General features: G+C 36.2%; 4 protein-coding genes across 7 annotated transcripts; all 4 read left to right on the forward strand.

Annotated features, from left to right (window-relative positions):
• Nucleotides 1-3,651, forward strand: LOC125195382 (auxin-induced protein PCNT115-like). The gene is made up of 5 exons (XM_089069834.1): nt 1-219; nt 2,423-2,623; nt 2,694-2,866; nt 2,935-3,037; nt 3,120-3,651. Exons 1-5 carry the CDS (start codon nt 4-6, stop codon nt 3,456-3,458), a joined length of 1,032 nt encoding a protein of 343 aa, XP_088925960.1. The 5' UTR covers nt 1-3; the 3' UTR covers nt 3,459-3,651.
• A 1,455-nt stretch (nt 3,652-5,106) lies between these two features.
• On the forward strand, nt 5,107-7,541 carry LOC125194037 (auxin-induced protein PCNT115-like). Its single transcript, XM_048092038.2, has 5 exons — nt 5,107-5,539; nt 5,804-6,004; nt 6,234-6,406; nt 6,493-6,595; nt 6,907-7,541. The coding sequence occupies exons 1-5, from the start codon at nt 5,324-5,326 to the stop codon at nt 7,240-7,242; spliced, it is 1,029 nt and encodes a 342-aa protein (XP_047947995.1). The 5' UTR covers nt 5,107-5,323; the 3' UTR covers nt 7,243-7,541.
• A 450-nt stretch (nt 7,542-7,991) lies between these two features.
• LOC125194036 (auxin-induced protein PCNT115-like) lies at nt 7,992-10,051 on the forward strand. The gene is made up of 5 exons (XM_048092036.2): nt 7,992-8,207; nt 8,523-8,723; nt 8,986-9,158; nt 9,249-9,351; nt 9,538-10,051. Exons 1-5 carry the CDS (start codon nt 7,992-7,994, stop codon nt 9,871-9,873), a joined length of 1,029 nt encoding a protein of 342 aa, XP_047947993.2. The 3' UTR covers nt 9,874-10,051.
• Nucleotides 10,052-10,720: 669 nt separating this feature from the next.
• LOC125194476 (DNA topoisomerase, type IA, core) lies at nt 10,721-18,534 on the forward strand. 4 transcript variants are annotated; one of them, XM_089056485.1, is made up of 14 exons: nt 10,721-10,863; nt 10,990-11,046; nt 11,755-11,858; nt 12,308-12,401; nt 12,678-12,777; nt 13,681-13,921; nt 14,105-14,267; nt 14,349-14,468; nt 14,799-14,878; nt 15,826-16,273; nt 16,428-16,556; nt 16,789-17,001; nt 17,151-17,330; nt 17,496-18,534. In XM_089056485.1, exons 1-14 carry the CDS (start codon nt 10,843-10,845, stop codon nt 18,117-18,119), a joined length of 2,574 nt encoding a protein of 857 aa, XP_088912611.1. In that variant the 5' UTR covers nt 10,721-10,842; the 3' UTR covers nt 18,120-18,534. The 4 variants fall into 4 exon arrangements, with proteins under 4 accessions (XP_088912611.1, XP_088912612.1, XP_088912613.1 ...); XM_089056486.1 differs by lacking the exon at nt 10,721-10,863 and having other exon boundaries at nt 11,010-11,046; nt 11,755-11,913; XM_089056487.1 differs by lacking the exons at nt 10,721-10,863; nt 10,990-11,046 and having other exon boundaries at nt 12,313-12,401.
• Nucleotides 18,535-23,186: the final 4,652 nt, after the last annotated feature.

The following is a 23,186-nucleotide window of genomic DNA, read 5'->3' on the forward strand; positions in this document are numbered from 1 at the left end:
AAAATGGGGATGAATGTGCCGAGAATCAAGCTAGGGTCTCAGGGCCTGGAAGTGTCCAAACAAGGCCTCGGCTGCATGGGCATGTCAGCATTTTACGGGCCTCCGAAGCCCGAGTCCGACATGATCAAACTCATCCACCACGCCATCAACTCTGGCGTCACCTTTCTCGACACCTCTGACGCCTACGACCCTCATACCAACGAACTCCTCATTGGAAAGGTACTCTTTTCTTTGATTCACTTTTCTAAATTGCCTGAAATCTATGTCATCTCCACCTCCGACCCCACAACTCTTCTCGTTTCTAGTAGCTTTCTCTTTTTCAATCAGGATTCAAATATATTGTCTTCATTTTCAATGACAATTTTATCTTTTCAACTTTTAATGTTTCCCTGAAATTTATTGTGTTTTATGTATGAAAATGGAGTTTTGAGAGGGAAATAAATTTAAAACTAGAAAAGTTTGTTGGATGGATTTTGGTGGATGTGCTGGAATGATATATAGACCACATGGTTTATAGGTCGTCATCCGATGCGTTGTATGCTGAGGGAGGAAGTAGAGTCGGTCATTACAAACATCATGACATATTGGTTGTATACAGTGATAGGAAAATTCCAATCCAACAAGTTCTGTTTCCTGTATCTGTCAATTTATTGAACGAGTCATAATCCTGCACATGGGGCGGACACCGTAGGAAGAGAGGGAGGGCTTTAAGCCCCTTTTTTTTGTATTTTTTCTATTTATAAAATTTTTGAAATCTTAAAAAATTTACCTCAGCCCTCACCAATTTAATGAAATTGAAGGATAAAAATGGCTGAAAATTAAAAATTCTTAAATAGTAGAGAAAACAATAAGAAAGAGTTTGGTGTTTTAGAGCATCCACAATAGCGGCTAGCCCACCGGCTAGCCGATTCACGTCGCTAGCCGGTCGGCTAGCCGAACTATTGGAATCGGCCAGCCGCGAATCGGCTAAAAAATCGGCGTGGGCTAGCCGATTTGAGGGCGCTGACCGATGCGCTGGCCGCCATTGTGGCTTGCCGATCAGCCAGCGATCGGCCAGCGCCAATTTTCATTTTTTTTTTAATTTTTTTTTTTGAAAACCTATATATACGCGATTTTAGTTTCATTTTCATTTGCACCACTTGTTTTAACGAGTTTTCTCTCTCTCTAAATTTCTGTACAAGAGCAACATCGAGCGATGAGTAACGCGGGTGGTAGCAGTGGTGGTAGTAAGGCTAGTAAATTTCTCTCTCTCTTTAAATGAATATATTTTTTTTAATGCAATTAATGAATTTTCCAGTATATGTCTCGTAAATGTAATTCCGTAATTTAATCGTAAAATGCTGATGTGACATGTGGATTTTTAGTGCTGATGACGTGGCAGAGAGAGAGAGTGGCTGGCCTATGGCTGGCCTATTCTTATTGTGGATGCTCTTAAGGAAGAAGATGATGTTGGCCGATTAAAAAAATATTATTATAATACTATCATTATTACAGTACTTCCTCCGTTTCGCCATATTTGAGGCGAAACTTTTCGGCACGGAGTTTTAGAAATGAATATTGGTGTGTTAAATGAATATATAAAAAGTAAGAGAGAGGAAAAAGTAGAGAGAATAAAGTATAAAGTGAATAAAGTAGAGAGAATAAAGTAAGAGAGAGTAAATAAGAATGAGAAAAAGGTTACTATATATAAAAATGACTCAACTATGAAGAAACTTTCCGAAATGAGAAAATGACTCAATTATAAAGAAACGGAGAGAGTAACTTTTTTTTTTCTCTCTAAACGTGCAACACTACTATCGATTAGTTTTAAAATGAAACTAACTTATTCTATTTATCATTTTAATTCCTTATCTGGCATTTTCTACATTGGAACCTTTAATTCTTTTTAGGCGATGTTTTTTTGCTGTTGTTACTATTCAATTTTCTAATTATTTCTTTTCTCTTCAGTTTTTAATTAAATTATGCAGAAATTTATTTTTTTTATCATTCTTTATTTCTTTATTAACATTCGAGGATAAGAAAAAGAATAGGTAAATATGAATTGTTTCTTTCTTTTGATTAGGTGTTTGTTAATTAGTTTCTTGCAATAAAAAAATATTTATGAATTTTCGTAGATTTTATAATTGTGATTTTTTATACTATGCTATTACTTCACATATTTTTGTGAGTATGTGTTTTCTTTCTGCATTTTTTAAAAAAAATAAAGAAAAAGTTAGCAAAATCTTTTAGAACCAGAGTCTACTCTTTTAGAATACACGGTCTATTTACTAAAAATAATAAAAATAAAATGAAAGTGCAAACATAATAAGTAAAAGTGTTTTTCTATAAACCCGTGTTAGATCAAAATAGGACATATATTGGGGAACAAAGGGATCTTTTATCCCTACTGAAAAAAATTCCTACATCCGCCACTGATCTGCAGGCTTTGAAAGGGGGAATGAGGGAAAAAGTGCAGCTTGCTTCCAAGTTTGCTGCATTTAATCAGGATGGCAAAAGGGAGATTCGTGGTGTCCCTACCTATGTCAGGTCGGCGTGCGAGTCCAGCTTGAAGCGTCTTGATGTCGACTGCATTGATCTGTATTATGTTCATCGGATTGACACACGTGTGCCCATTGAAATCACAGTAAGCAGCTCCATCTTGAATTCGGTTTCCTCATTTTTTCAATTGCTGAATGTTTCCCAAAATTATGAAGATGGGGGAACTTAAGAAACTGGTTGAAGAAGGAAAAATTAAATACATTGGCCTCTCAGAGGCCTCTCCTTCAACTATTAGAAGGGCTCATGCTGTTCATCCGATAACTGCTGTTCAAATCGAATGGTCGTTGTGGTCAAGAGATGCTGAAGAAGAAGTGATTCCTACTTGCAGGTAACAGAGTTTCCTTTTTGTTGCATTCTGATGTTATATCAGCATTTGGCTTGTGTGATGAATTTCAGAGAGCTCGGTATTGGAATTGTCCCGTATAGCCCACTTGGACGCGGTTTCCTTTCAGCCGGACCCAAGATGTTCGAGACTGCTTCACAGGGCGACTTTCGTAAGGTTGGTGCATTATCAATGACTTTGTTCAATTTGTTGTATTTGTGAAAAATGATGAACGAGATCTGTCTGGTTTATATGCTAGGCCTTTTATCCGAGGTTTCACGACGAAAATCTTGAGAGCAACAAGCTGATATACGAGAAGATATGTGTAATGGCAGCAAGTAAAGGGTGCAGCCCGTCTCAACTGGCGTTAGCATGGGTTCATCACCGAGGAGACGATGTGTCTCCTATACCGGGCACCACCAAGATCGACAACCTCAAGGACAATGTTGGAGCGCTCTCTGTGAAACTGACTCGGGAGGATATGGCTCAGCTCTCTACTTTGGCTGACAACGTGAAGGGAGAAAGGTACGCTTCCATGGCGAGAACGTGGAAAAACGCAGACACGCCCCCGTTGGAATCGTGGAAAGGCGAGGCCTGATAAGCTCTGTTCTTTCCATGTTTGGAATGCAAAATTTACTTACATTCTTAGAGCAGTTTCTCTACTCCTTTGTTGCTGAATGTTTGTTTGATAAGTATCCGCTTCCAAACATAGTACTGATCTTATGTTTTCTTGGATAAGCTTGTAATAATACTACTCTTTCCATTTGCAATTAAATGTCTTATTTTGCCTCTTCTATCCTGGAGTTAGAGCACTCCCAATGGTCCGGCTAAAAACTCTCTTATTTCTCCCTAACTCCTGCCACATCAGCGTCACATCAGCACCAAAATTTATCCCCAGTTTTTAGCCAACTTTTAGCCAACTGCTCCAATGGTTTCTCCCTTATTTCTCCCTTATTTCTCCCTAACTCAACATTTCATTTTTACATCATTACTAATTTAATTGTTTTATTTTTTTATATAATAAAGCTAGCTAATTTATAAGACAAGACAAATAATAGTAATAAAGTTCGTTGTATTAAACGGGAGATATAGTTGTTGACTGGGTTGTTGGCGAAACCCGCGACATCCCATCCGGTGGGAGCGGGAGGTACCTCCTCTTCGGAAGAAGAATGAGATATCTCCTCGTCGGACCGAGAATGAGAAGATGATTCAGAATTCATTAAATATAGATGGAGAGAGAGAAAATAAATGAAGAGAGAAAAGGGATGAGGATGAGGAGAGAATGAAGAGAGAAAAGGGATGAGGATGAGGAGAGAATGAAGAGAAGGTGTGTATTTATAGGGGGGGAAATTAAAAAAAAAAAAAACTATTTTTATCGCCGGATTATCGCCCACAGTGGTCGGCGATAATCCGGCGAATTTTCGGGAGTTAGAATTAACGCCGAATTATCGCCGAATTCTCCCCAACGCCCGGCGATAATCGGCGATTTTTCGCCGGATTTAACGCCGACCCATTGAGAGTGCTCTTATATAACAAAAAATAATCTAAAATGTGTGTTCTTATCATGTCGGACTGCTAATAGTTCTATAAAAAGACGAAATGGATTTTAATTGGAAATTAGTATAGCATAAGAGAGTAAAGTATTATTGAATTTTTTATGCTATGTTGTACGTCCGCCACTAGGAGTCCCGGTCATTTTTGCGTTGTTGTTTTGGAAAAAAGATACTCCATAAATAGTTAAAATGGAGAATTGTTAAAGTAAGAGAGAGAATAACGTTGAGAAGTCTCAGCATTACTCTCTCTCTTATTTTACCATTTATTCACTTTAACTATTTTTTATCATTTTCAAAAAACGAGTGCGCAAAAGTAACCGGGAATCCTAATGGCGGACGGAGGGAGTACTCCGTAGTAGGAGTAATAGTTTTTTTTATACTACTACTATATAGATCCCATTTTTAACTAACAGTACTTATTATTGTACTAATTTTTATTTTTTTATGTTTCCTACTTTATTTATTTGGTCGTAAAATTCGTATCGTCTACCAATAAATTATTTTTGATGAATACATGTAGTACGTATTTTATACTGAATCATTACTATAAAATCTTGAAATCTATATTTTCTATTAGAATATCAAAATCTGAATTAGTGCAATTCACTGTAGTATTTTTTTTATGACTGTAAAGAAGAATAAATACTTATGTGGAAGTAGGTGAGTATTCGATTTTCGATTCAGTTATTGAAATTGAAATTAATTTTTAAATTTCTGTTTACTTCGGAAGGAAAATTCGGTTTTCAATGGTTTTGTATTTGAGGTCGTGGAAGAGAGATCTAACAATGGCGTCATCGCTGGCGATAGCATTACGCAGCACACTTACGTTACCATCTTTCGTTTTCCCCAATCATTTGCTATCATTCAAAAATCGAGTGTCAATTGAAGGCAGAAGCCCTAATTAAGCGAAATGGGGGCGATTGTGCCGACAGTCAAGCTGGGTTCGCAGGGCCTCGAGGTCTCCAAACAAGGCCTCGGCTGCTTCGGCATGTCAGCCAGCTATGGCCAGCGGAAGCCCGAATCCGAGATGATCCAAGTCATCCGCCACGCCATCAACTCCGGCGTCACATTTCTCGACACCTCCGACTCCTATGGCCCCCACACCAACGAAATTCTTATTGGAAAGGTATTACTACTATTTCTTTCTGATTCAATCGATTTGATGCGTTTGTAATTTGTGCTAATTAGTTGATTGATTTTCCCGCCGAGTATTAATGTTTGAACATTTCAGAGAAGAGATATTCAAGTTAAGATCTACTTGTGCAGTTATGCATTGTTATATGGGCTGAGCAATTAGCAATGTATGCTTTAAATAACAATCTGATTGTGACAATCTTCATGCATTGCATTTATAGAGTCTCAGGTTTCATGTTTGTTGAAACTGTTGCAGGCTTTAAAAGGGGTGATGAGGGAAAAGGTGCAAATTGCTTCTAAGTTTGGAGTAATACACAAGGATGGGGGAGTCGATGTACATGGTGAGCCAGAATATGTGAGGGCTGCGTGTGAGGCGAGCTTGAAGCGTCTTGATGTTGACTGTATTGATCTCTATTACGCTCATAGAATCGACACTCGTGTGCCCATTGAAGTCACGGTCAGTACCCTTGTGAAGAATAAATATCTCTGTTGGAATGTGAAGACTGTATACATAGTGATACTTATGTTAGAATTTAGATATTGATGATTCCAAATTCAAAAAAATGCTGTGTTTGATAGTTAACCTATATGATCTTGAATTAAAACTAGTATGAGTAAAAGTGACTACATTGGTTATATTTCCTCTGCTCTTCTTCCTAAAATGATTTGTTCTCATGCTTTCCAAGATGGGAGAGCTTAAGAAACTGGTTGAAGAAGGGAAGATAAAATATGTTGGCCTCTCAGAGGCTTCTGTTTCGACAATCAGAAGGGCTCATGCTGTTCACCCAATTACTGCGGTCCAGAACGAATGGTCACTGTGGTCGAGAGATTTGGAAGAAGAATTAGTTCCTACTTGCAGGTACAAGGTTGAGGTAGTTTTTCAGCAATTTAGCATTTGTGGAAATGGTCAAAATCAGCTTTCTTCTTCTTGTATTGTGATTTCAGGGAACTTGGCATTGGAATTGTTTCATACAGTCCACTTGGGCGTGGCTTCTTGTCACTAGGTCCCAAGTTGGTACAGAACATGCTGGAGGGTGACTGGCGTAAGGTTGGTGCATATATCTTGTAAAGCTTCTCGATAAATCCAAATATGAAATCATTTATGCATATAGCATAATAGCTTTATCCATACCTGTCTAACAGTAAGATGAATATCAGCTAATATTTAACGCGGTTGCAACTAAAATATTGAAGCAGGAAGAAGTTCTCTTTATTGTCCAATGCCATTTGTTTTATGATGTTTCTGCTTGAAGCAGATGGTTTCTGAATCTATTTTCAGTTCTTTGTCTTTTTAACGATGAAGATGCCAAAAACTGTTTTTACTTGCATTTCTTGATAGTAGTCTGTCGAATTTTGTAGCACTTTCCAAGGTTCAATGCTAAGAATCTTGAATCCAACAAGGTGGTGTATGAAAAGATCAGTGAGATTGCAACGAGGAAAGGCTGCACCCCGTCTCAACTGGCGTTAGCTTGGGTTCATCACCAAGGAGATGATGTGTTCCCTATACCAGGCACTACCAAGATCGATAACATCAATGAGAATATCGGAGCCCTCTCTGTGAAACTAACCTTAGAAGAGATGACTGAGCTCTCGGCTTTGGCTGACATGGTTAAGGGGGATCGGCATGTGTTCATGGAGAATACATGGATGCATTCCAACACGCCACCATTGTCATCTTGGAAAGTCTATACCTGAGATTACCATGTTCAAATTTCCACAGAAAGCTGGGTTTGATCGTCTGGAAATCTATTTCCGGTTCTGTAAGCTGTTTTCGTCTGTCGAATTTACAGTTTTTTTTCAAGGTTTCATGGCTGTGAAGCCTGAAATCGCCTGAGCTTAATTGGTCACTAAGATCACGAACGTAAACTAAATTTTGGGATTTTTTCATGAACTTAAATTTGATGGTAAAAGTCATGAACTTTGCTGTTGTTTGGAATTTCCAACGATTCGACAATTCCAGTAAAATCGATACCTGCGTGATTATTCAATCGCCATTTCTGGTCTTTTTTTAATAGCTCCTTATACTACATTCAATCAAATTTAATCTCTATACCTAAACACACTAATCAATAGCTCCTAATTCTTATATTGAAGAAATGTGTACTGGTCTTATTTATGCTTTCTTGCATTAGCTTTTTTTATTTGTAAAATAATATCGAATTTTGATGCAAAATCTTATACCATCATAATAAATTAATAAAATACTATAAAAATATAACATTGAAAATTATTGTCTAGTTATACTACTAATACTTTTATTAGTGAAAAAAGAAATTTATTTAATCTGAGTTTGAGTTGAGTGAGTGAAGAGAGGTCCAATGGCGTCATCGCTTACGTTATCATCTTTCCTTTTCCCTCTTAGAAGCACTATAAATCAGCTCACTTCATTTGCTTTCCAGTAAAACACATTGAATCCCAAATTGCAGAAGCCCTAATTAAGTGAAATGGGGGTGAATGTGCCGAGAATCAAGCTGGGGTCGCAGGGGCTCGAGGTCTCCAAACAAGGCCTCGGCTGCATGGGCATGTCATCCGGCTATGGCCAGCGGAAGCCCGACGACGAGATGATCCAACTCATCCACCACGCCATCAACTCCGGCGTCACTTTTCTCGACACCTCCGACGCCTACGGTCCCCACACCAACGAAATTCTTATTGGAAAGGTATTATTTCTCTCCGCTTAACTTCTGAATTCAATCGATTGTATTCACTCATCGAGGTTTACTCTGTTTGTAATTTGTGCTGATTAGTTGATTGATCTTGTTTGCTGATTTTCGCCGAGTATTAATGTTAGAACACTTTTGAGAAGAGATAATTGAAGTGAAGATGCAATTGTGCAGTTATGCTTTGTGATTGTGACAATCTTCATGATTATTTGAGCTTAATTTCGTTGAGGTTTGAGGAGATTCTCATGGAGACTGAGATTTGAATAAAGTGTACCATGATTTTCCTGAACTAGTGCGTTGAAACTGTTGCAGGCTTTGAAAGGGGGGCTGAGGGAGAAAGTGCAAATTGCTACTAAGTTTGGGATAACACACAAGGATGGGAAAATGGATATACATGGTGAGCCAGAATATGTGAGGGCTTCGTGTGAGGCGAGCTTGAAGCGTCTTGATATTGACTGTATTGATCTCTATTATGTTCATAGAATCGACACTCGTGTGCCCATTGAAGTCACGGTCAGTACCCTTGCGAAGATTAAATAACTCTGTTGGAATGTGAAGGCTGGATATGTAGTTATATACTTAATGATCCATGAACTATTTGAAGCTGAAAATTTTCCAGTACACTTATGGTTCATATTGGTGATTTCAAAATTCAAAATATGCTGCGTTTGATAGTTAACCTATATGATCTTAATTGAAATTATGAGTAAAACTGACTACATTTGTGTTATTTCCTCTGTTCTTCTTCCTATAATGATTTGTTTTCATTTCCAAGATGGGAGAGCTTAAGAAACTGGTTGAAGAAGGGAAGATAAAATATGTTGGGCTCTCAGAGGCTTCTGTTTCGACAATCAGAAGGGCTCACGCTGTACACCCAATTACTGCGATCCAGAACGAATGGTCACTATGGTCGAGAGATTTGGAAGAAGAATTAGTTCCTACTTGCAGGTACGAGGTTGAGGTAATTTGTCAGTAATTCAGGATTTAAGTCTTGAGAAACTGGTTAAAATCAGATTTCTTCATGTATTGTTATTTCAGGGAACTTGGCATTGGAATTGTCCCATACAGTCCACTTGGGCGTGGCTTCTTTTCACTTGGTCCCAAGTTGATACAGAACTTGCCGGAGGGCGACTTCCGTAAGGTTGGTTCATATCTTGTAAAGCTTCTCAATCTTTTATGCGTATAGAGTAACTTAAGCTTTATCCGTATCTATCTAGCAGATAGATGAATATTAGCTACATTTAACGCAGTTGCAACTAAAATATTGAAGCATGAACGCATTCTCTTTAACTTGCATTTGCTGATTATAGTTTGTTGAATTTTGTAGCTCTTTCCAAGGTTCAGTGCTGAAAATCTTGAAACCAACAAGGTGGTGTATGAGAAGATCAGTGAAATAGCTACGAGTAAAGGCTGCACCCCGTCTCAACTGGCGTTAGCTTGGGTTCATCACCAAGGAGATGATGTGTGCCCTATACCGGGCACCACCAAGATCGACAACATCAATGAGAATATTGGAGCCCTCTCGGTGAAACTAACCCCGGAAGAGATGACTGAGCTCTCGGCTTTGGCTGACATGGTTAAGGGGGAGAGGCATGTGTTCATGGAGAATACATGGATGCATTCCGACACTCCACCGTTGTCATCTTGGAAAGTCGATACCTGAGACCACCGTGTTCCAATTTGCACAAAGAAAAACTAGGTTTGATAGTCTGAAAATCTGGTTCCAGTTCTGTAATCTGTTTTCGTCTGTCGAATTTGCTAGTTTGACGAGGTTTTCATGGCTGAGAAGACGAGACCAACTGCCTTCATTGAATAAAAATCACTACTATATGTCGTCGAAACTTGAGATTGCAAACATATAATTCACACGTATTTGACATGATATAAAAAAATAATCTACTAATATCACGGACTTTGGTAGAAGTTCAATTTTTTCATGTCAATTGGTAGTTTCAATCAAAAGCAACGTTTGTTTTGCGGTTTTCACCAATTTTTATCCAATGCTTTTATAATTGGTTCAATAAGCGAATAAACCAATTGATCGAGACCAATTTAATTAGTATTAAGCAATTTAATTATTTAAGCATTGGTAAGATTAGAATGAGAATACACGGTATCAACGAGAGGTGAGTTATAGTGCTAACTCATCAATGCTTATTAAAAATATAAACACAGTGATATTAACATGTCAATGCATAATGTCAACACAATATATTGAAATGCCAACAAAATTATATCTTGACATTTTATTATAATCGTGTTGCATTTTTAATACATTGCATTAATGAGCTAAGCAAAATTAGAAACTTAAAAAAATTAACAATTTATCACACTACGTATCAACAATATATAAGACTTATACTAAAAGAAATAGATTAATAATAAAACTTAAAATCATTTATAAGTTTTATTTTTCAAATGAATTCAATATTTAATTATATTTTTTATAAATATAAAATTATGAAAAAATGTACTCATCTCCATTTTTTAATCAAAATTGCTGAAGCTCATGGCGTCCAATTAAAAACATGTAAGCTTACTATTTTTGGTTAATTGAATAACCCAAACCCTTATAGAAGCTCCTCACAAATTCAAGCAGCAAAGTCTGCAAAATCACCGCCAGAAACCAATAATGGCTCCCAAAGTTCTAATGGTAAGAAATTAGCAGACGTCTGTGAAGTTTATGCATATGATTTCTCAAATCCTACTTTTTCTAACTTTTTAATTTGTAGTAATTCTTTTTTTGTTGCCGTGCTAACGATATTCTCAATGGATTCAGGTAGCCGAGAAGCCGAGCATTGCTCTTTCGATTGCTACAGTTCTTTCCGGCGGTCGAGTAAGCCATTTCCGTTTCTTTTCAATAATTTCGCATTTATTGTGATGCTTGTTGTTTATGTGAACATGAATTAGTCAAAAGTAGCTAGTAATATTTTAGCTTGCTCTTCGAGTAGGAAAGAAATGAGGAAATGATGAATTTAGATACCGAAGTTTCATCATTTTTCTCTTTTGGCATAAGCTAGCTAAATGTTAAAGATTGGACTTTAGCTACAGGATACTTTTACATTTTTCCATATTCAATAGAACTGGTTTTTACCTATTCATGGAGCAGGTAGCGGTGTTTATTAGTGAGTCAACCCTATAGTTGCATTTTTGGGATGTGAAATCATTATAAAGTGAAGTTGCTCTTATAGTGTTTGGTTGTGGTGGAGTTTGGTATTACGGTCATAAAGAGGAACATACTTGAAATTAATGTCTCTTTGCTTGGAAAGTTTAAAAGGAATTTCTATTGGTTTGAGGACTAGTACAGCTTATCATAGATAGACTAAACTTTGCATCTAAAGGCAGAATGTTGTGTTTGTTTAGTGAATATGCGCTCATCTTATTGGCAGATATGCTATGCTTTAGTTTAGTTCCGGTTTCTTTTCTCTCTGTTTTTGTTTTTTTTGAAAAACAATTCCCTATTCTGCCCGACTCTGTATCGATTAAAGTATGTGCTTTACTTTTGATAAAATTGCATGACATAGTTAGGCTTTTCTAATTGCAGATGTCAACAAGAAGGGGTAGCACTGAGGTGCATGAGTTTGAGGGGAAGTTTCTGGGATTTCCCGTGCTTTATAGAGTAACATCAGTGATTGGTCATGTTTTCAGGTTTCCATATCCTTGACTTGCGAGTATGTCCTTTAGGAGAATTCCTTGCTATTTAGTAAGATTGCTTGCCTAATAAATTTTCTCATGATGTTGATGGAGAAACCATGCACTGCATTCATTTTGTAACCTAGAAACAAATAATTGCTCAATACTCGATAGTAACATATAAGTTGTAGCCAAATGGAACTTACACTTTTAGTTTGAAAAAGAAAATACTCTGTATCACATTTCTTCCTAGTGAGTTGTTATTCATCTACCAATTGATTGGTGCATTTCTTATTTATTTCTCTAGCAATGTCTTGGTGGATAATTTATCAACTGAACAGTTGCAAATTGCAATATTTCAAAAAACACAATTATATTGTAACAAAGGGAACTGCTATTCTTTTCTGTAATAATGTTTCCAATATATAATGTATGACTGGAATAATCTGTTTCTGAAATTCTAGTCTAGATTTTCATGGACGTTATCAGGACTGGAATGCTACCAATCCTTTGGATCTCTTCGATGCACCAACTGTTAAAGCAGAATCCACACCGAAGGTTTCTCTTATCTCATTGATTCGCCATATGTGCTAAGAACATTTATTTTAATGCATTGCACCAAGTCTACTATATATATAGCATGTATATATGGCTATTCTTGACCAAACATAAGTGGTTATAACCTCTATTGCTTTCCATCCCCATGTTTTTTTATCATCCATGTGATAACATAAATTTTGAGGTGCTTTGGTCTTTGTCTTTTGGGTGCTATCAGGGTGGTCTCTGATTTTATTTTCATTATTTATGATTATAATTCCTTTCATGCTTGGAAAGGCTCATATTGTTAGGCATTTGAACCAAGAAGCTCGTGGTTGTGGGCACTTGGTACTGTGGCTTGATTGTGACCGTGAGGGAGAAAATATATGCTTTGAAGGTAACTTTATTTATTGTATTGCTCTCTTTCAGTCTTTCAACACACTGAAAATGTAACAAAACTATGCTTTATGGATGTGTTTAATCACCTCGAATTACCCCGCACTTGTCTAATCACGAGTTAATACCTGTATGTTGTGGCACTGGGCATGCCAATGTATCTTCAGACATTCAGTCCAGGAGGAGGTACTCCCCCCGTCCGCTAAAACCTGACACATTTTGCCATTTTGGGGTGTCCGCCATTTAAAGACACATTTACCTTTTTTTTCACTTTTAGTAAGTGGGCCCCATACTCCACTAACTCATTCCACTCACATTCTACTATGAAATTAATATGTAAAAATGGGACCCACATTCCACTAACTTTTTCACTTTTCTTTATAAAGTGAAACAATATCCTAAAACCTGCACCGATTCAAAATGCGTCGTTAATGGGCGGATGGAGGGAGTATGATTTATTTAGAAGTGTTATTCGTATAAAAATGGCAAGAGTACAAAGTACTGGAAGATGCGGAGAACTATAGAAAACCTACTTATTTTGGGGGAGAAGCTTTGGTTGGTTGAATGATAATATGAATGTATTTAAAAGTAAAGATCAGAGTTTGTTGTTATACTTTGCTTGCTGTATGTAGAACATGGGAGTGATGTACATAAAAGGAGCTATATGTAAAAGATGAGGCATAATAGTTTAAGAAAGTGGATGGATGTTATATGGCATCAATTAGTTGATTATCTTCTTCACATTACCCTTTTATGTAGAAGTAGATCTCTTTAGTTTATGACACAAGAATGAGAAGTTAATTTCCTCAGAAAAAAAACCTATATTTCTGGTTGGTTCTAGGCTGATACTTTTTGGGGAACAAAGTCCATTCTTAATCAAAATATTTCTTTTTTATTTTTTCAGTAATTGAGTCCACTGGTTTCCAGTCAAAGGATGGAAAAAAGATTTATCGTGCTCGATTTTCATCTGTAACCGAGAAGGATATTTTGAATGCCATGAGTAACCTTGTTGAACCTAACAAAAATGAGGCACTGGCTGTGGATGCACGGCAAGAGATAGATCTCAAAGTTGGAGTTGCCTTCACCCGGTTTCAAACGAGCTATTTCAATGGGAAATATGGAAACCTTGATTCACGAGTTATTTCGTTAGTATCTCTCCGTATAATAATTTTTGCTTGCAACGGCAGCTGGATATTTGTGTAATTCTAAATATTTGTGTGACTAACCCAAATTATTTCTGTAATTCTGTTACTTTGGGTGCATGTGTACTTAGTTACCGTGTAAAATTCTAATTGTGTGTTACTAACTAACTCAAATTCCACATTCAGTTATGGGCCGTGTCAAACTCCAACTCTAGGCTTTTGTGTGCAACGACACCTAGACATTTCCACTTTTAAGCCAGAAAAGTTTTGGGCATTGCATCCATATATATTACACCAAGGGTATGAACTCAAATTACAATGGGAGCGCCATAGACTATTTGATTCAGATGTAAGGTTTTCTTGAATTCTCTGTGATGTTCTATATGTGATACTCATATCTTAAAAGCCATGTTAATTTATTTGATAACAGACAACTCATATGTTCCAAAACATAGTAAAAGAGGATGGAATGCTGAAAGTTGTTCGTATATCAGAAAAACAGGAGTCAAAAAGTCGCCCTTCTGGTCTCAACACAGTAAAACTTCTGAAGGTTGGTTCATGGCATCTTTTTTTTCGTATGCAATAAATTTCCTCTAGATTTCATAATTTGTCCCTCCTATTCAAAGTGATTTATTTTCTATTTCTATTTTCTGATCTACTTCGTTTTTAACCCCAATCTGAGACCAACTGATTGATGAACCCACAATTTCACAGTCTATGTCTTGAAGAGAAGGGAAAAAATGTTAAAAAGAGAAAAATAAAATTAAGAATAAAATAGCCTCAATAATGTTTGAAGTTGAATCTCTAATTTGGTTTTGATTCTCAAATAGTCCAGTATGAAATCTTACTATAGATTGTAATTGTGTCTTGACTGATTTAGATAGCTTCAAGTGCTATGGGCCTGGGTCCGCAGCTGGCTATGCAATTGGCTGAGCGTTTATATACCCAAGGTTACATCAGGTTTGATATTGTCACTATTTCTCTTATATACTACATATATATACATGTATGTGTTTGGCAGCAGCATCTCTTTCTAGAATCTCAAAACACGTGTATATGAAACCTATGTGATTCAGATTCATAGCAAGTGTTTGTTTTCCATTTTTTACTTTTTATGACTTTTTCATGCACCGGGACATCAACAGTAATCTGTTATAAATAAATCAACATTATTTATGCATTTTGTTTGGTCAATTCAATATATTAGGGAATCAATCATAAGATTCATCATATGGAGAATTTCCGTGTTATAAAGTATCTTTGCTTTGCTCTGCAGCATAATCGTAATAATCAGTCTAGGGCTAGGCAGGTAGGCATGGAAATGGCCCTAGGAGCTCCTGGCCGACAGGCCATTTAATTTTAATATATTCAGGCCAAGAAGACAAATGATATGATGTATAACAACTTTATGCTAATGTCTTTGACAATGCCTTCAATGTATATCACGATTTTCAGACGTACAAAAAGAGTTAAAAATAACTATCACCAGTGATTAATTGGGACCAGGGGTCATGTTTGAAATTTTTGGAAATTTTTTGAAATTTTTTCTCTCCAATTAATCCACCCAATCACTTTTTTCTCAATTAACACATTAACTAACAACTTCTAAAATCTCGTGCCGACTAAGAAATGTGTCATCTTAGCCGGGACAAAGGGAGTAGTTAACTGTAAGTCAGTAAGCACTAGTATCTCCTGCATCGTTTCTAGTATTTCTTCTGTTGCATAATTGCAGCAGTGAATGTAAAGGATACTGGATATAGCTTTGTTAAAAGAGTGTTGAGCACAACAATTTGATGACAATTAGAATGTGGTTCACACATTGTATCGCCTTCATAATAGTCTATTTTTTATTCTAATTGAAGAATTTTCTTTGTTGGATGCGTTGTTTCTTCTTTGTGCTACTGCAGCTATCCCCGAACAGAGAGCACTGCGTACCCATCTTCCTTTGATTACAAAGGTACTCTTGGAGCACTAGCCAGGAATCCAGAATTTGGTAATTATGTGCAGTTGCTTCTGTCTGATGGCTATCACAAGCCGCGATCTGGAACTGATGTAGGCGATCATCCTCCAATAACTCCAATGTGCTCAGCTACAGAGGATATGCTAGGGCATGATTCATGGAAACTCTATCAGTATATTTGTCAACATTTTCTGGGAACTCTTTCTCCTGAATGCAAGTATATCAAGAGAACGGTTGAATTTGAATCTGGTGGAGAATCATTCCATTGTGTTGGGCAGCATGTAACAGCCAAAGGATTCACATCCATTATGCCATGGCTGGCAGTTAGTGAGAAAAACATACCCCAGTTTACTGAAGGGAAAAAAATTGACATAGCTCGAATTGAAGTAGAAGAGGTATTGACCATTAGCATTTAAGAGCTACTCAATTTTCTTTCTTTTGGTATTGAAACAGCAGATGTCATATAGTATGTGTTTTCTATTAATGTCTTGCTAACGAGTAAAATTTATTGCTGTCCTGGCTGGCTATCTTTAACTTTATGATTTTCAGGGGAGTACACAGCCTCCAGATTACCTTACTGAAAGTGAAGTTATCTCTTTGATGGAAAAGAATGGAATAGGAACAGATGCATCCATTCCTGTACACATTAACAACATATGTGAACGGAATTATGTACAGGTTCGCAATCTTAAATCACTCTTTCTATGAAATTGGAGCGCATGAATACTCTTCTTGTTGAAAGACACCACGGACCCTTCTGGTATAAAACCAAAAATATAAACGAAAAGCACAAAAAAAAGAAGAAAAAAGCAAAAAAAACCGAGAACCTGTCAACAAGGGGACGGGGTACCTTATGCTATATGCTGAAATGATAAGCAAGACTTATTGTAAGTCTTTATTTGATGGGCAGGTACAAGCTGGAAGGAGATTGGTTCCTACTGTTTTGGGTATCAGCTTAATAAGAGGCTACCAGTGCATAGACCCAGATCTCTGTTTGCCTGATATCCGGAGTTTTATTGAGCATCAAATTGGCCTTGTTGCTAAAGGTCAAGCAGACCATTCTTTAGTCGTGCAGCATGTGATAGAGCAGTTCCGAAGGAAGTTTACCTACTTTGTCAAGCAGGTAATTTTTTCCTTTAAGTGGGAAGCATTTTTGTTTGTACTTTTTCAGATACCAGCAGAGACATGCATTCTCACATAAAAATAATTATTTTTTAAATAAATTTTGACGAGTGTAAATTTGTTTGGAAAACCTTCTTCCTGCTCATGTAGATTGAAGACATGGATGCATTATTTGAAGCTGAATTTTCTCCACTCTCAGACACTGGACGCGTTCTTAGCAAATGTGGCAAATGTTTGCGGTACATGAAGCTCATTTCTTCCCAGCCATCACGTTTATATTGTGGGACGTGTGAAGAAATTTATTACACTCCTCAGAAGGGTACAGTCAAGGTAAACATAAATTCAGTGCATACGATGAAGTGCAAGGTCACGAATTGGATGATTTTAGTAAAACTTGGCATATCTGAAATTTTATTCATGTTTGTTCATTTGATCTGTAGTGGCATGTTTTTCTCATGAGATGTTTATAGACTTGATACGTTTGTTTCGTTTCAGCTGTACAAGGAACTCACCTGCCCTTTGGATAACTTTGAGCTTTTGATCTTCTCATTGCCTGGTCCAGAGGGAAAATCCTTTCCGTTCTGCCCGTACTGTTACAACAGCCCTCCATTTGAAGGGATCGGTAATTTATATGGTGCGGCTAAGACTGCTGGTGCTGTGACATTGGGCAAAGGAGCCGGCATGCCATGTTTCCAATGCCCACATCCTACATGCCCGCACTCTATGATATCCCAAGGTGTTTGTGCTTGTCCCGAGTGCGATGGTACACTAGTGCTCGATCCAGTCAGCGCTCCCAAATGGAGGCTCTACTGCAATATGTGCAACTGTCTCGTTTCCCTTCCTGAAGGCGCTCATAAGATCTCGACAACCAAGGATCATTGCCCTAATTGTGATTCCACCATCTTAGAGGTGGATTTCAACAAGAAGACCACCCCTTTGAAGGATGGAGGCACACTGCATGTTGGGTGCATTCTGTGCGATGTACTGTTGCATTCACTCGTAGAGATGAAGCACGGGAGGTCGTTTTTCAGAGGCAGGGGAAGAGGCCGGGGAAGAGGACGGAGAGGAAGGGGCAACAGGAAACAGCAAGATCCGAAAATGAGTTTCCGTGATTTCTGATAGAGTTGGTCGCAAACAGTCAGAATAGTTGTAGTTCTCAAATTCAGCAGTCCATGAAACTCAGTTCCATGGCTAAGCTGTGTGCTGCACGAGTTGAGCTGATTGGCTCGGGTGCACGAATGTGCGGCACACGAGGCCTCCGAGTAGTGATATGCTCACTTATTAAAACACACGCAAAGCCTTCTAACACTGTGCGCCTAAGCTCTAAAACAATACTTTATACGTTGTTCGCGCCCTCTGTGCTATGTGCACCTAAGTCATTCTGTTGTTACCCTAATGCATTTTGTAATCTATCTGCGAAACAATTCTATAGCGCTTAGAGTTATTGGATATTGCAACCTAGAGTATTGGATGTTGCAGTCCGCGTAAATTTACCATTGCTAATTTTTTATGATTGCTACATGGCAGCTAATTATTCGTCCATGTGTACAAATGATTGGCTAGGAATGGTGGTATGGTGTTATTTTAAGAGGGGTTGTCATTTTAACACATTCCGTGTAATTTTATATTTAAATACCACCACGACAACTTTTTTATACAATATTACATTAACTAAATGAAAGAACATTTATTTAGTAAATGAATATTAGAAAAATGCAAAGTAGATGTTTAATTTTTCAAAATCTAAATATATATAATAATAAATTAAAGTTTCATGTATAGCACGGATGTTGGTAAACACATTCTTAGGTCCTTATACTTTAATTTAAATGTTCATTAGATCATTATACAATTTTTTCGTTTTAATAGGTCCTTTTACCTTTCTCATAAATTTCATCACATCCTCGTACAATTTTTTCGTTTTAGTAGGTCATTATACTTTGATTATAACTTTTATTAGGTCCTTATACATTTTTTTATTTTAAAATATTCTTTTACTTTTATCTTAGATAATAATTTATATTTAATTAAATTTAATAAACCTTTTAATTTATTATTTAACTTATCTTATGATTATAAATATTCAGGGAAACGTATCTTTCAATATAAATATAAATAATCAATTGAAAATTCAGATAGTTATTCTAAAAAAAAACTTCGATTTTAATCTGCAATCATCACGGTTAATCTTTTTATTATTCACTGCAACTTATTGCGATTATTGGATAACAAGATGATATTATCTTTATAGACTATGCTAAGTTAAATAATGGAATATTAAAAAGTTCATTAAGTTTAATTAAATTTAGATTATTATCCAAGATAAATGTAAAAAAGTTCCTAAAATAAAAGATTGTACGAGGACCTAATGAAAGTTATGATAAAAGTGTAAGGACGTACTAAAACAAAAAAATTGTACGAGGATGTGATACAATTTATGAGAAAGGTATAAGGACCAATTAAAACGAAAAAATTGTACAAGAACCTAATGAACATTTTGACTAATATATAATGACCTAAGAATGTATTTTGCCCACGGATGTTTCACAAGTTACTATTAAAAAGAACAAGAACCCCACAAATCCGTAGTCATAGATGATTGGGAAATAATTAAAACGCCCTAGTCACTATTAAAAAAAAACAAGAACCCCACAAATCCATAGTCATAGATGATTGGGAAATAATTAAAGGACAAGGACTATGCATAAACATATTGTAACCGAAAGCATAGACATAAAAACATATTGTAACCTAAAGCAAAGACGTTTATGATATGAAGACCGTCCAAATTTACTATGCATCATAACCAAATATAGAAACAAAGATTTTCGAAAGAGATGTCTGAGGCACATTGTTGATATTAACAATAATAATAACAATAAAATTAGAGCTCATTCTGATTCTGCCCAACAAGAACAGGTTGCAGGAGGCGCCTGTTTAGTGGTGGTAGGACGGTTTTGGATAAGGCGGAAAGGGAGGCGCGAGAGCCACGCCGATGATTCGGAAAACAAAATGACTAGTTGCCAAAGAGAGCGAGACGCAAGGTAACGTGATAGTGAACAAAGGTGATATGGGGCCGATGGCACGGGGCAGTGGTTGGTCGAAGGCGTGAGTGAGCAATGACGGATCTAGATATTGATAATCGTGGGGTTGGATCAGAAAATAAAGGACTAATTATGATTTAAATAGTTATGTCTTATGTTGTGCGTAATAATTGCGTAATAATTGACTTCTACTAAGTATCCATATTATAAAAATAACTTGGAACTATTTGTTTATAAATTGTTGCAAATATTACTTCCTCAATGTATAGCATTAAGATGTCCACATCAAAATTATCAATATATTTTTATAATGCAAGATTGACAACCACTTTAATTTTTAATCCATTTTATTCTATTCCAAATTATTATCAAGTAGTACCATGTAACTTTCTAATCATTGTGATTTTAACACTAGAATTATCATCATTCCAATGCTTTTCCTCTTTTGAGTTGTTTTTTCATGTTATGCTCCTCCGTAGAGATTTTTCTTAGGGGCATGAAATTAGAGAAAATTGAATAAAATGAATTAAGTGAATAAAATACTTAAGTAAAATAGGTTTGGGAGAACAGAGTGCTCGATAAACGGCAAGCGCATCGCGTGCTTGTAGATTATGCTCGATAAATGCTGGTTTTAATAAAAAGTTTTTTTTTAAAGGAAGTTATAACAAAAAGTTAGTACTTCCTCCATCCCAAGCAAGATGATCTCTTTCTTGGGCGGCATGGGATTTTATGCAACTTTAGTTTGTGTGTTGAGGGGAAAGAGTAAAGTAAGAGAAATAGAATAAAGTAGAGATAAATGTGTTTCCATTTTAAGTAATGAGTCATCTTAGTTGGAACAAACTAAAAAGGAAAATGAGTTATCTTCAATGGGACGGAGGAAGTACTGCTTTGTTAAAAATTTTAAAAGTACACAAATCTGTAAAAAGAAGTCCATTCGATCAGTGACTTTTGCGTAAGAAATAAATAGTGGAGTCAAGTTCTTTACATCGATGTCAACAAATCGAAATTACAACCATACATACCGAATTAGGGAGATACAACTACCCAAAAAGTGGATTCTGTAATTATCAATCAATTTTATCCAATTTCAACCACACATACCGATTTTTGTTTTTCGAAAGAGGAAGATACAACTACCCAAAAAGAGAGAAGAAAAAGAAAAGGCAAAAATATAGTACTACACCATTTGTATTTGTAATTATGCACCTTAACATAATTACATTTGTGGTATTTTTGTACTCCTATTTTCAGACTTTTCTGTTGTTTTTCACTATTTTAATTTTGAGAGATATTATAGTCCTTATACTTAATATTTCTCTCTCATCACTTCTCTCTCTTTTCCCATTTTCTTCTATTTTCTAGTACTAGTATTATTTATTTAATTTCTTATTCATCTTTCTTATTCTCCATTTATTTTCAGATTTACAATAAACATCCAATAAACATGAATTTAGAGATAATTACAAAAGCTTTAATTTTATATTTTAATATGAAAGAAATTTTTTAAAAAAGAAAATGTAGTATTCCCACCGTCCCAAGGAAGACGACCCAATATTCCTTGGGCGACACGGAATTTATACTATTTTATTTTATGCGTGAAGTGGAAAGATTAAAGTATGAGAGAGCGAATAAAGTAGAGATAAAAATGTTTTCATTTTTAGTAATAGGTTATTTTAGTTGGGATAAACCAAAAGAAAAATTGGTCATCTTCAGTGGGACGGAGAAATAACATTTTATGGGAAAAATTAAAAAGAAAGTGTCTCATCTACCTTACGAGGAAGGCAGTACTCCCTCCATTCCATACAAGATGTTCACCTTTCATTTTTAGTTTGTCTTGCTCAAGATGTCCAATTTATATATTTGAAAATAGATCTTTCTCTCTCTTCTCTCCTTATTTAAATGTATTCACCTACTTTTTTTCTTTCTACTTACTCCACTCAATTGTAACCATGGTAGATGGCCGCGGCGCCCTAATGAAAGGCACACAAGCGCCGCGGCAGTGGTGGACGCACCGTATACCCGGCGGTGGCGAGGCGGAGGCGCCGCGGCGGTGATTTTTGGCAATTTTTTTATTTTCTTAATTATTTCATTTTTTTGTTAATGAATTATGTTTTTTTATTTCTAATTATTTTATCCAATTAATTTTATTTTAGTCCAATTAAAATATACCAACAATTGATAAAATAATGTGATTTGTGGCGGTGGTGTGGCTCGACAAGTTTTTGTGGCTGTGGCATGGCTGTTCCACCTTTTGTAGACACTCTAACAACTCTTCCTAAAATCTCGAGTACTCGAGAATGTGGACATTTTGAATAAAACGAGGGAGTACTATTTGTTTAACGGTCACATATATATGCAGCATGAATCATGTAATTAACCAAGTTAGGGTTTTGTGTAGTAGGTGAGTAAGTGAGTAAGTGAGTAGGTGGAAACCTGTTTTTGAGTAGTAGGTGGAAACCTATTTTTTTCTTTGTCTTTGCTCGTGCATTCTAATTTTACTACTCCATCAATTAAATGTCAGATTTTTATCTGGCAATTGATATCGTTCGCATATGTCACACGTCAATTTATATAGATGCACGTTTATATCCTTTTGGAATAGTTACTCCTACCGGTTGCGGGAAAGACGACAACAACATATTCTACTGTGATGCATGAAGCTTTTACCACTTGTATCTTCAGGCAGAGTCACGTCTAAATCAAATCTACTTTTTTTTAGAGAATTAATATGATAAAAATAACCAATATATAATCCAAATGCTAAATTTAAATTAGCACTCACACCGTCCCTTTGTAGACTCAATCCTACGTAGCTGAGTCGTATTCTTTTGTGGGTTGTCTCACTGTAACTGAGTCATTTCCTTTTTTTTAGCGAAAAGTGTTTTACTCTGTATTACTTTATTCTCTCTTTATCTCTCCATCTTTTTCCTTTCTACTTTATTATCTTTATACTTAACTCATTTAAACCAATTTTTTTTAAATCCCGTGCCGAAAAGAAATGCATCTACTACAGATAAACGAAATAAACGAAGGGAGTACATAATTATGAATCAATTTCATACAAAAAAAATTATAGTACTCCACTATTCCCTCCGTCAAATTATAAGCGAGACGCTCACTAATTTTATAAAAAATAATATAA

The sequence above is a fragment of the Salvia hispanica genome, chromosome 4 (assembly GCF_029641045.1).
Source record: "Salvia hispanica isolate PSC_SH4W2 chromosome 4, Shi_PSC_v1, whole genome shotgun sequence".
Lineage (NCBI taxonomy): Eukaryota > Viridiplantae > Streptophyta > Magnoliopsida > Lamiales > Lamiaceae > Salvia > Salvia hispanica.

Excerpts from the sequence above, each read along its gene's own strand:
- LOC125195382 (XM_089069834.1), top strand. The coding sequence starts at position 4 with ATGGGGATGAATGTGCCGAGAATCAAGCTAGGGTCTCAGGGCCTGGAA. Across the intron at positions 2,867-2,934 it reads GAAGTGATTCCTACTTGCAG|AGAGCTCGGTATTGGAATTG; the intron begins GTAACAGAGTTT and ends GATGAATTTCAG. Across the intron at positions 3,038-3,119 it reads CACAGGGCGACTTTCGTAAG|GCCTTTTATCCGAGGTTTCA; the intron begins GTTGGTGCATTA and ends TTTATATGCTAG.
- LOC125194037 (XM_048092038.2), top strand. The coding sequence starts at position 5,324 with ATGGGGGCGATTGTGCCGACAGTCAAGCTGGGTTCGCAGGGCCTCGAG. Across the intron at positions 5,540-5,803 it reads ACGAAATTCTTATTGGAAAG|GCTTTAAAAGGGGTGATGAG; the intron begins GTATTACTACTA and ends AAACTGTTGCAG. Across the intron at positions 6,005-6,233 it reads GTGTGCCCATTGAAGTCACG|ATGGGAGAGCTTAAGAAACT; the intron begins GTCAGTACCCTT and ends ATGCTTTCCAAG.
- LOC125194036 (XM_048092036.2), top strand. The coding sequence starts at position 7,992 with ATGGGGGTGAATGTGCCGAGAATCAAGCTGGGGTCGCAGGGGCTCGAG. Across the intron at positions 8,208-8,522 it reads ACGAAATTCTTATTGGAAAG|GCTTTGAAAGGGGGGCTGAG; the intron begins GTATTATTTCTC and ends AAACTGTTGCAG. Across the intron at positions 8,724-8,985 it reads GTGTGCCCATTGAAGTCACG|ATGGGAGAGCTTAAGAAACT; the intron begins GTCAGTACCCTT and ends TTCATTTCCAAG.
- LOC125194476 (XM_089056485.1), top strand. The coding sequence starts at position 10,843 with ATGGCTCCCAAAGTTCTAATG. Across the intron at positions 16,274-16,427 it reads CTCGAATTGAAGTAGAAGAG|GGGAGTACACAGCCTCCAGA; the intron begins GTATTGACCATT and ends TATGATTTTCAG. Across the intron at positions 17,002-17,150 it reads TTACCTACTTTGTCAAGCAG|ATTGAAGACATGGATGCATT; the intron begins GTAATTTTTTCC and ends CTGCTCATGTAG.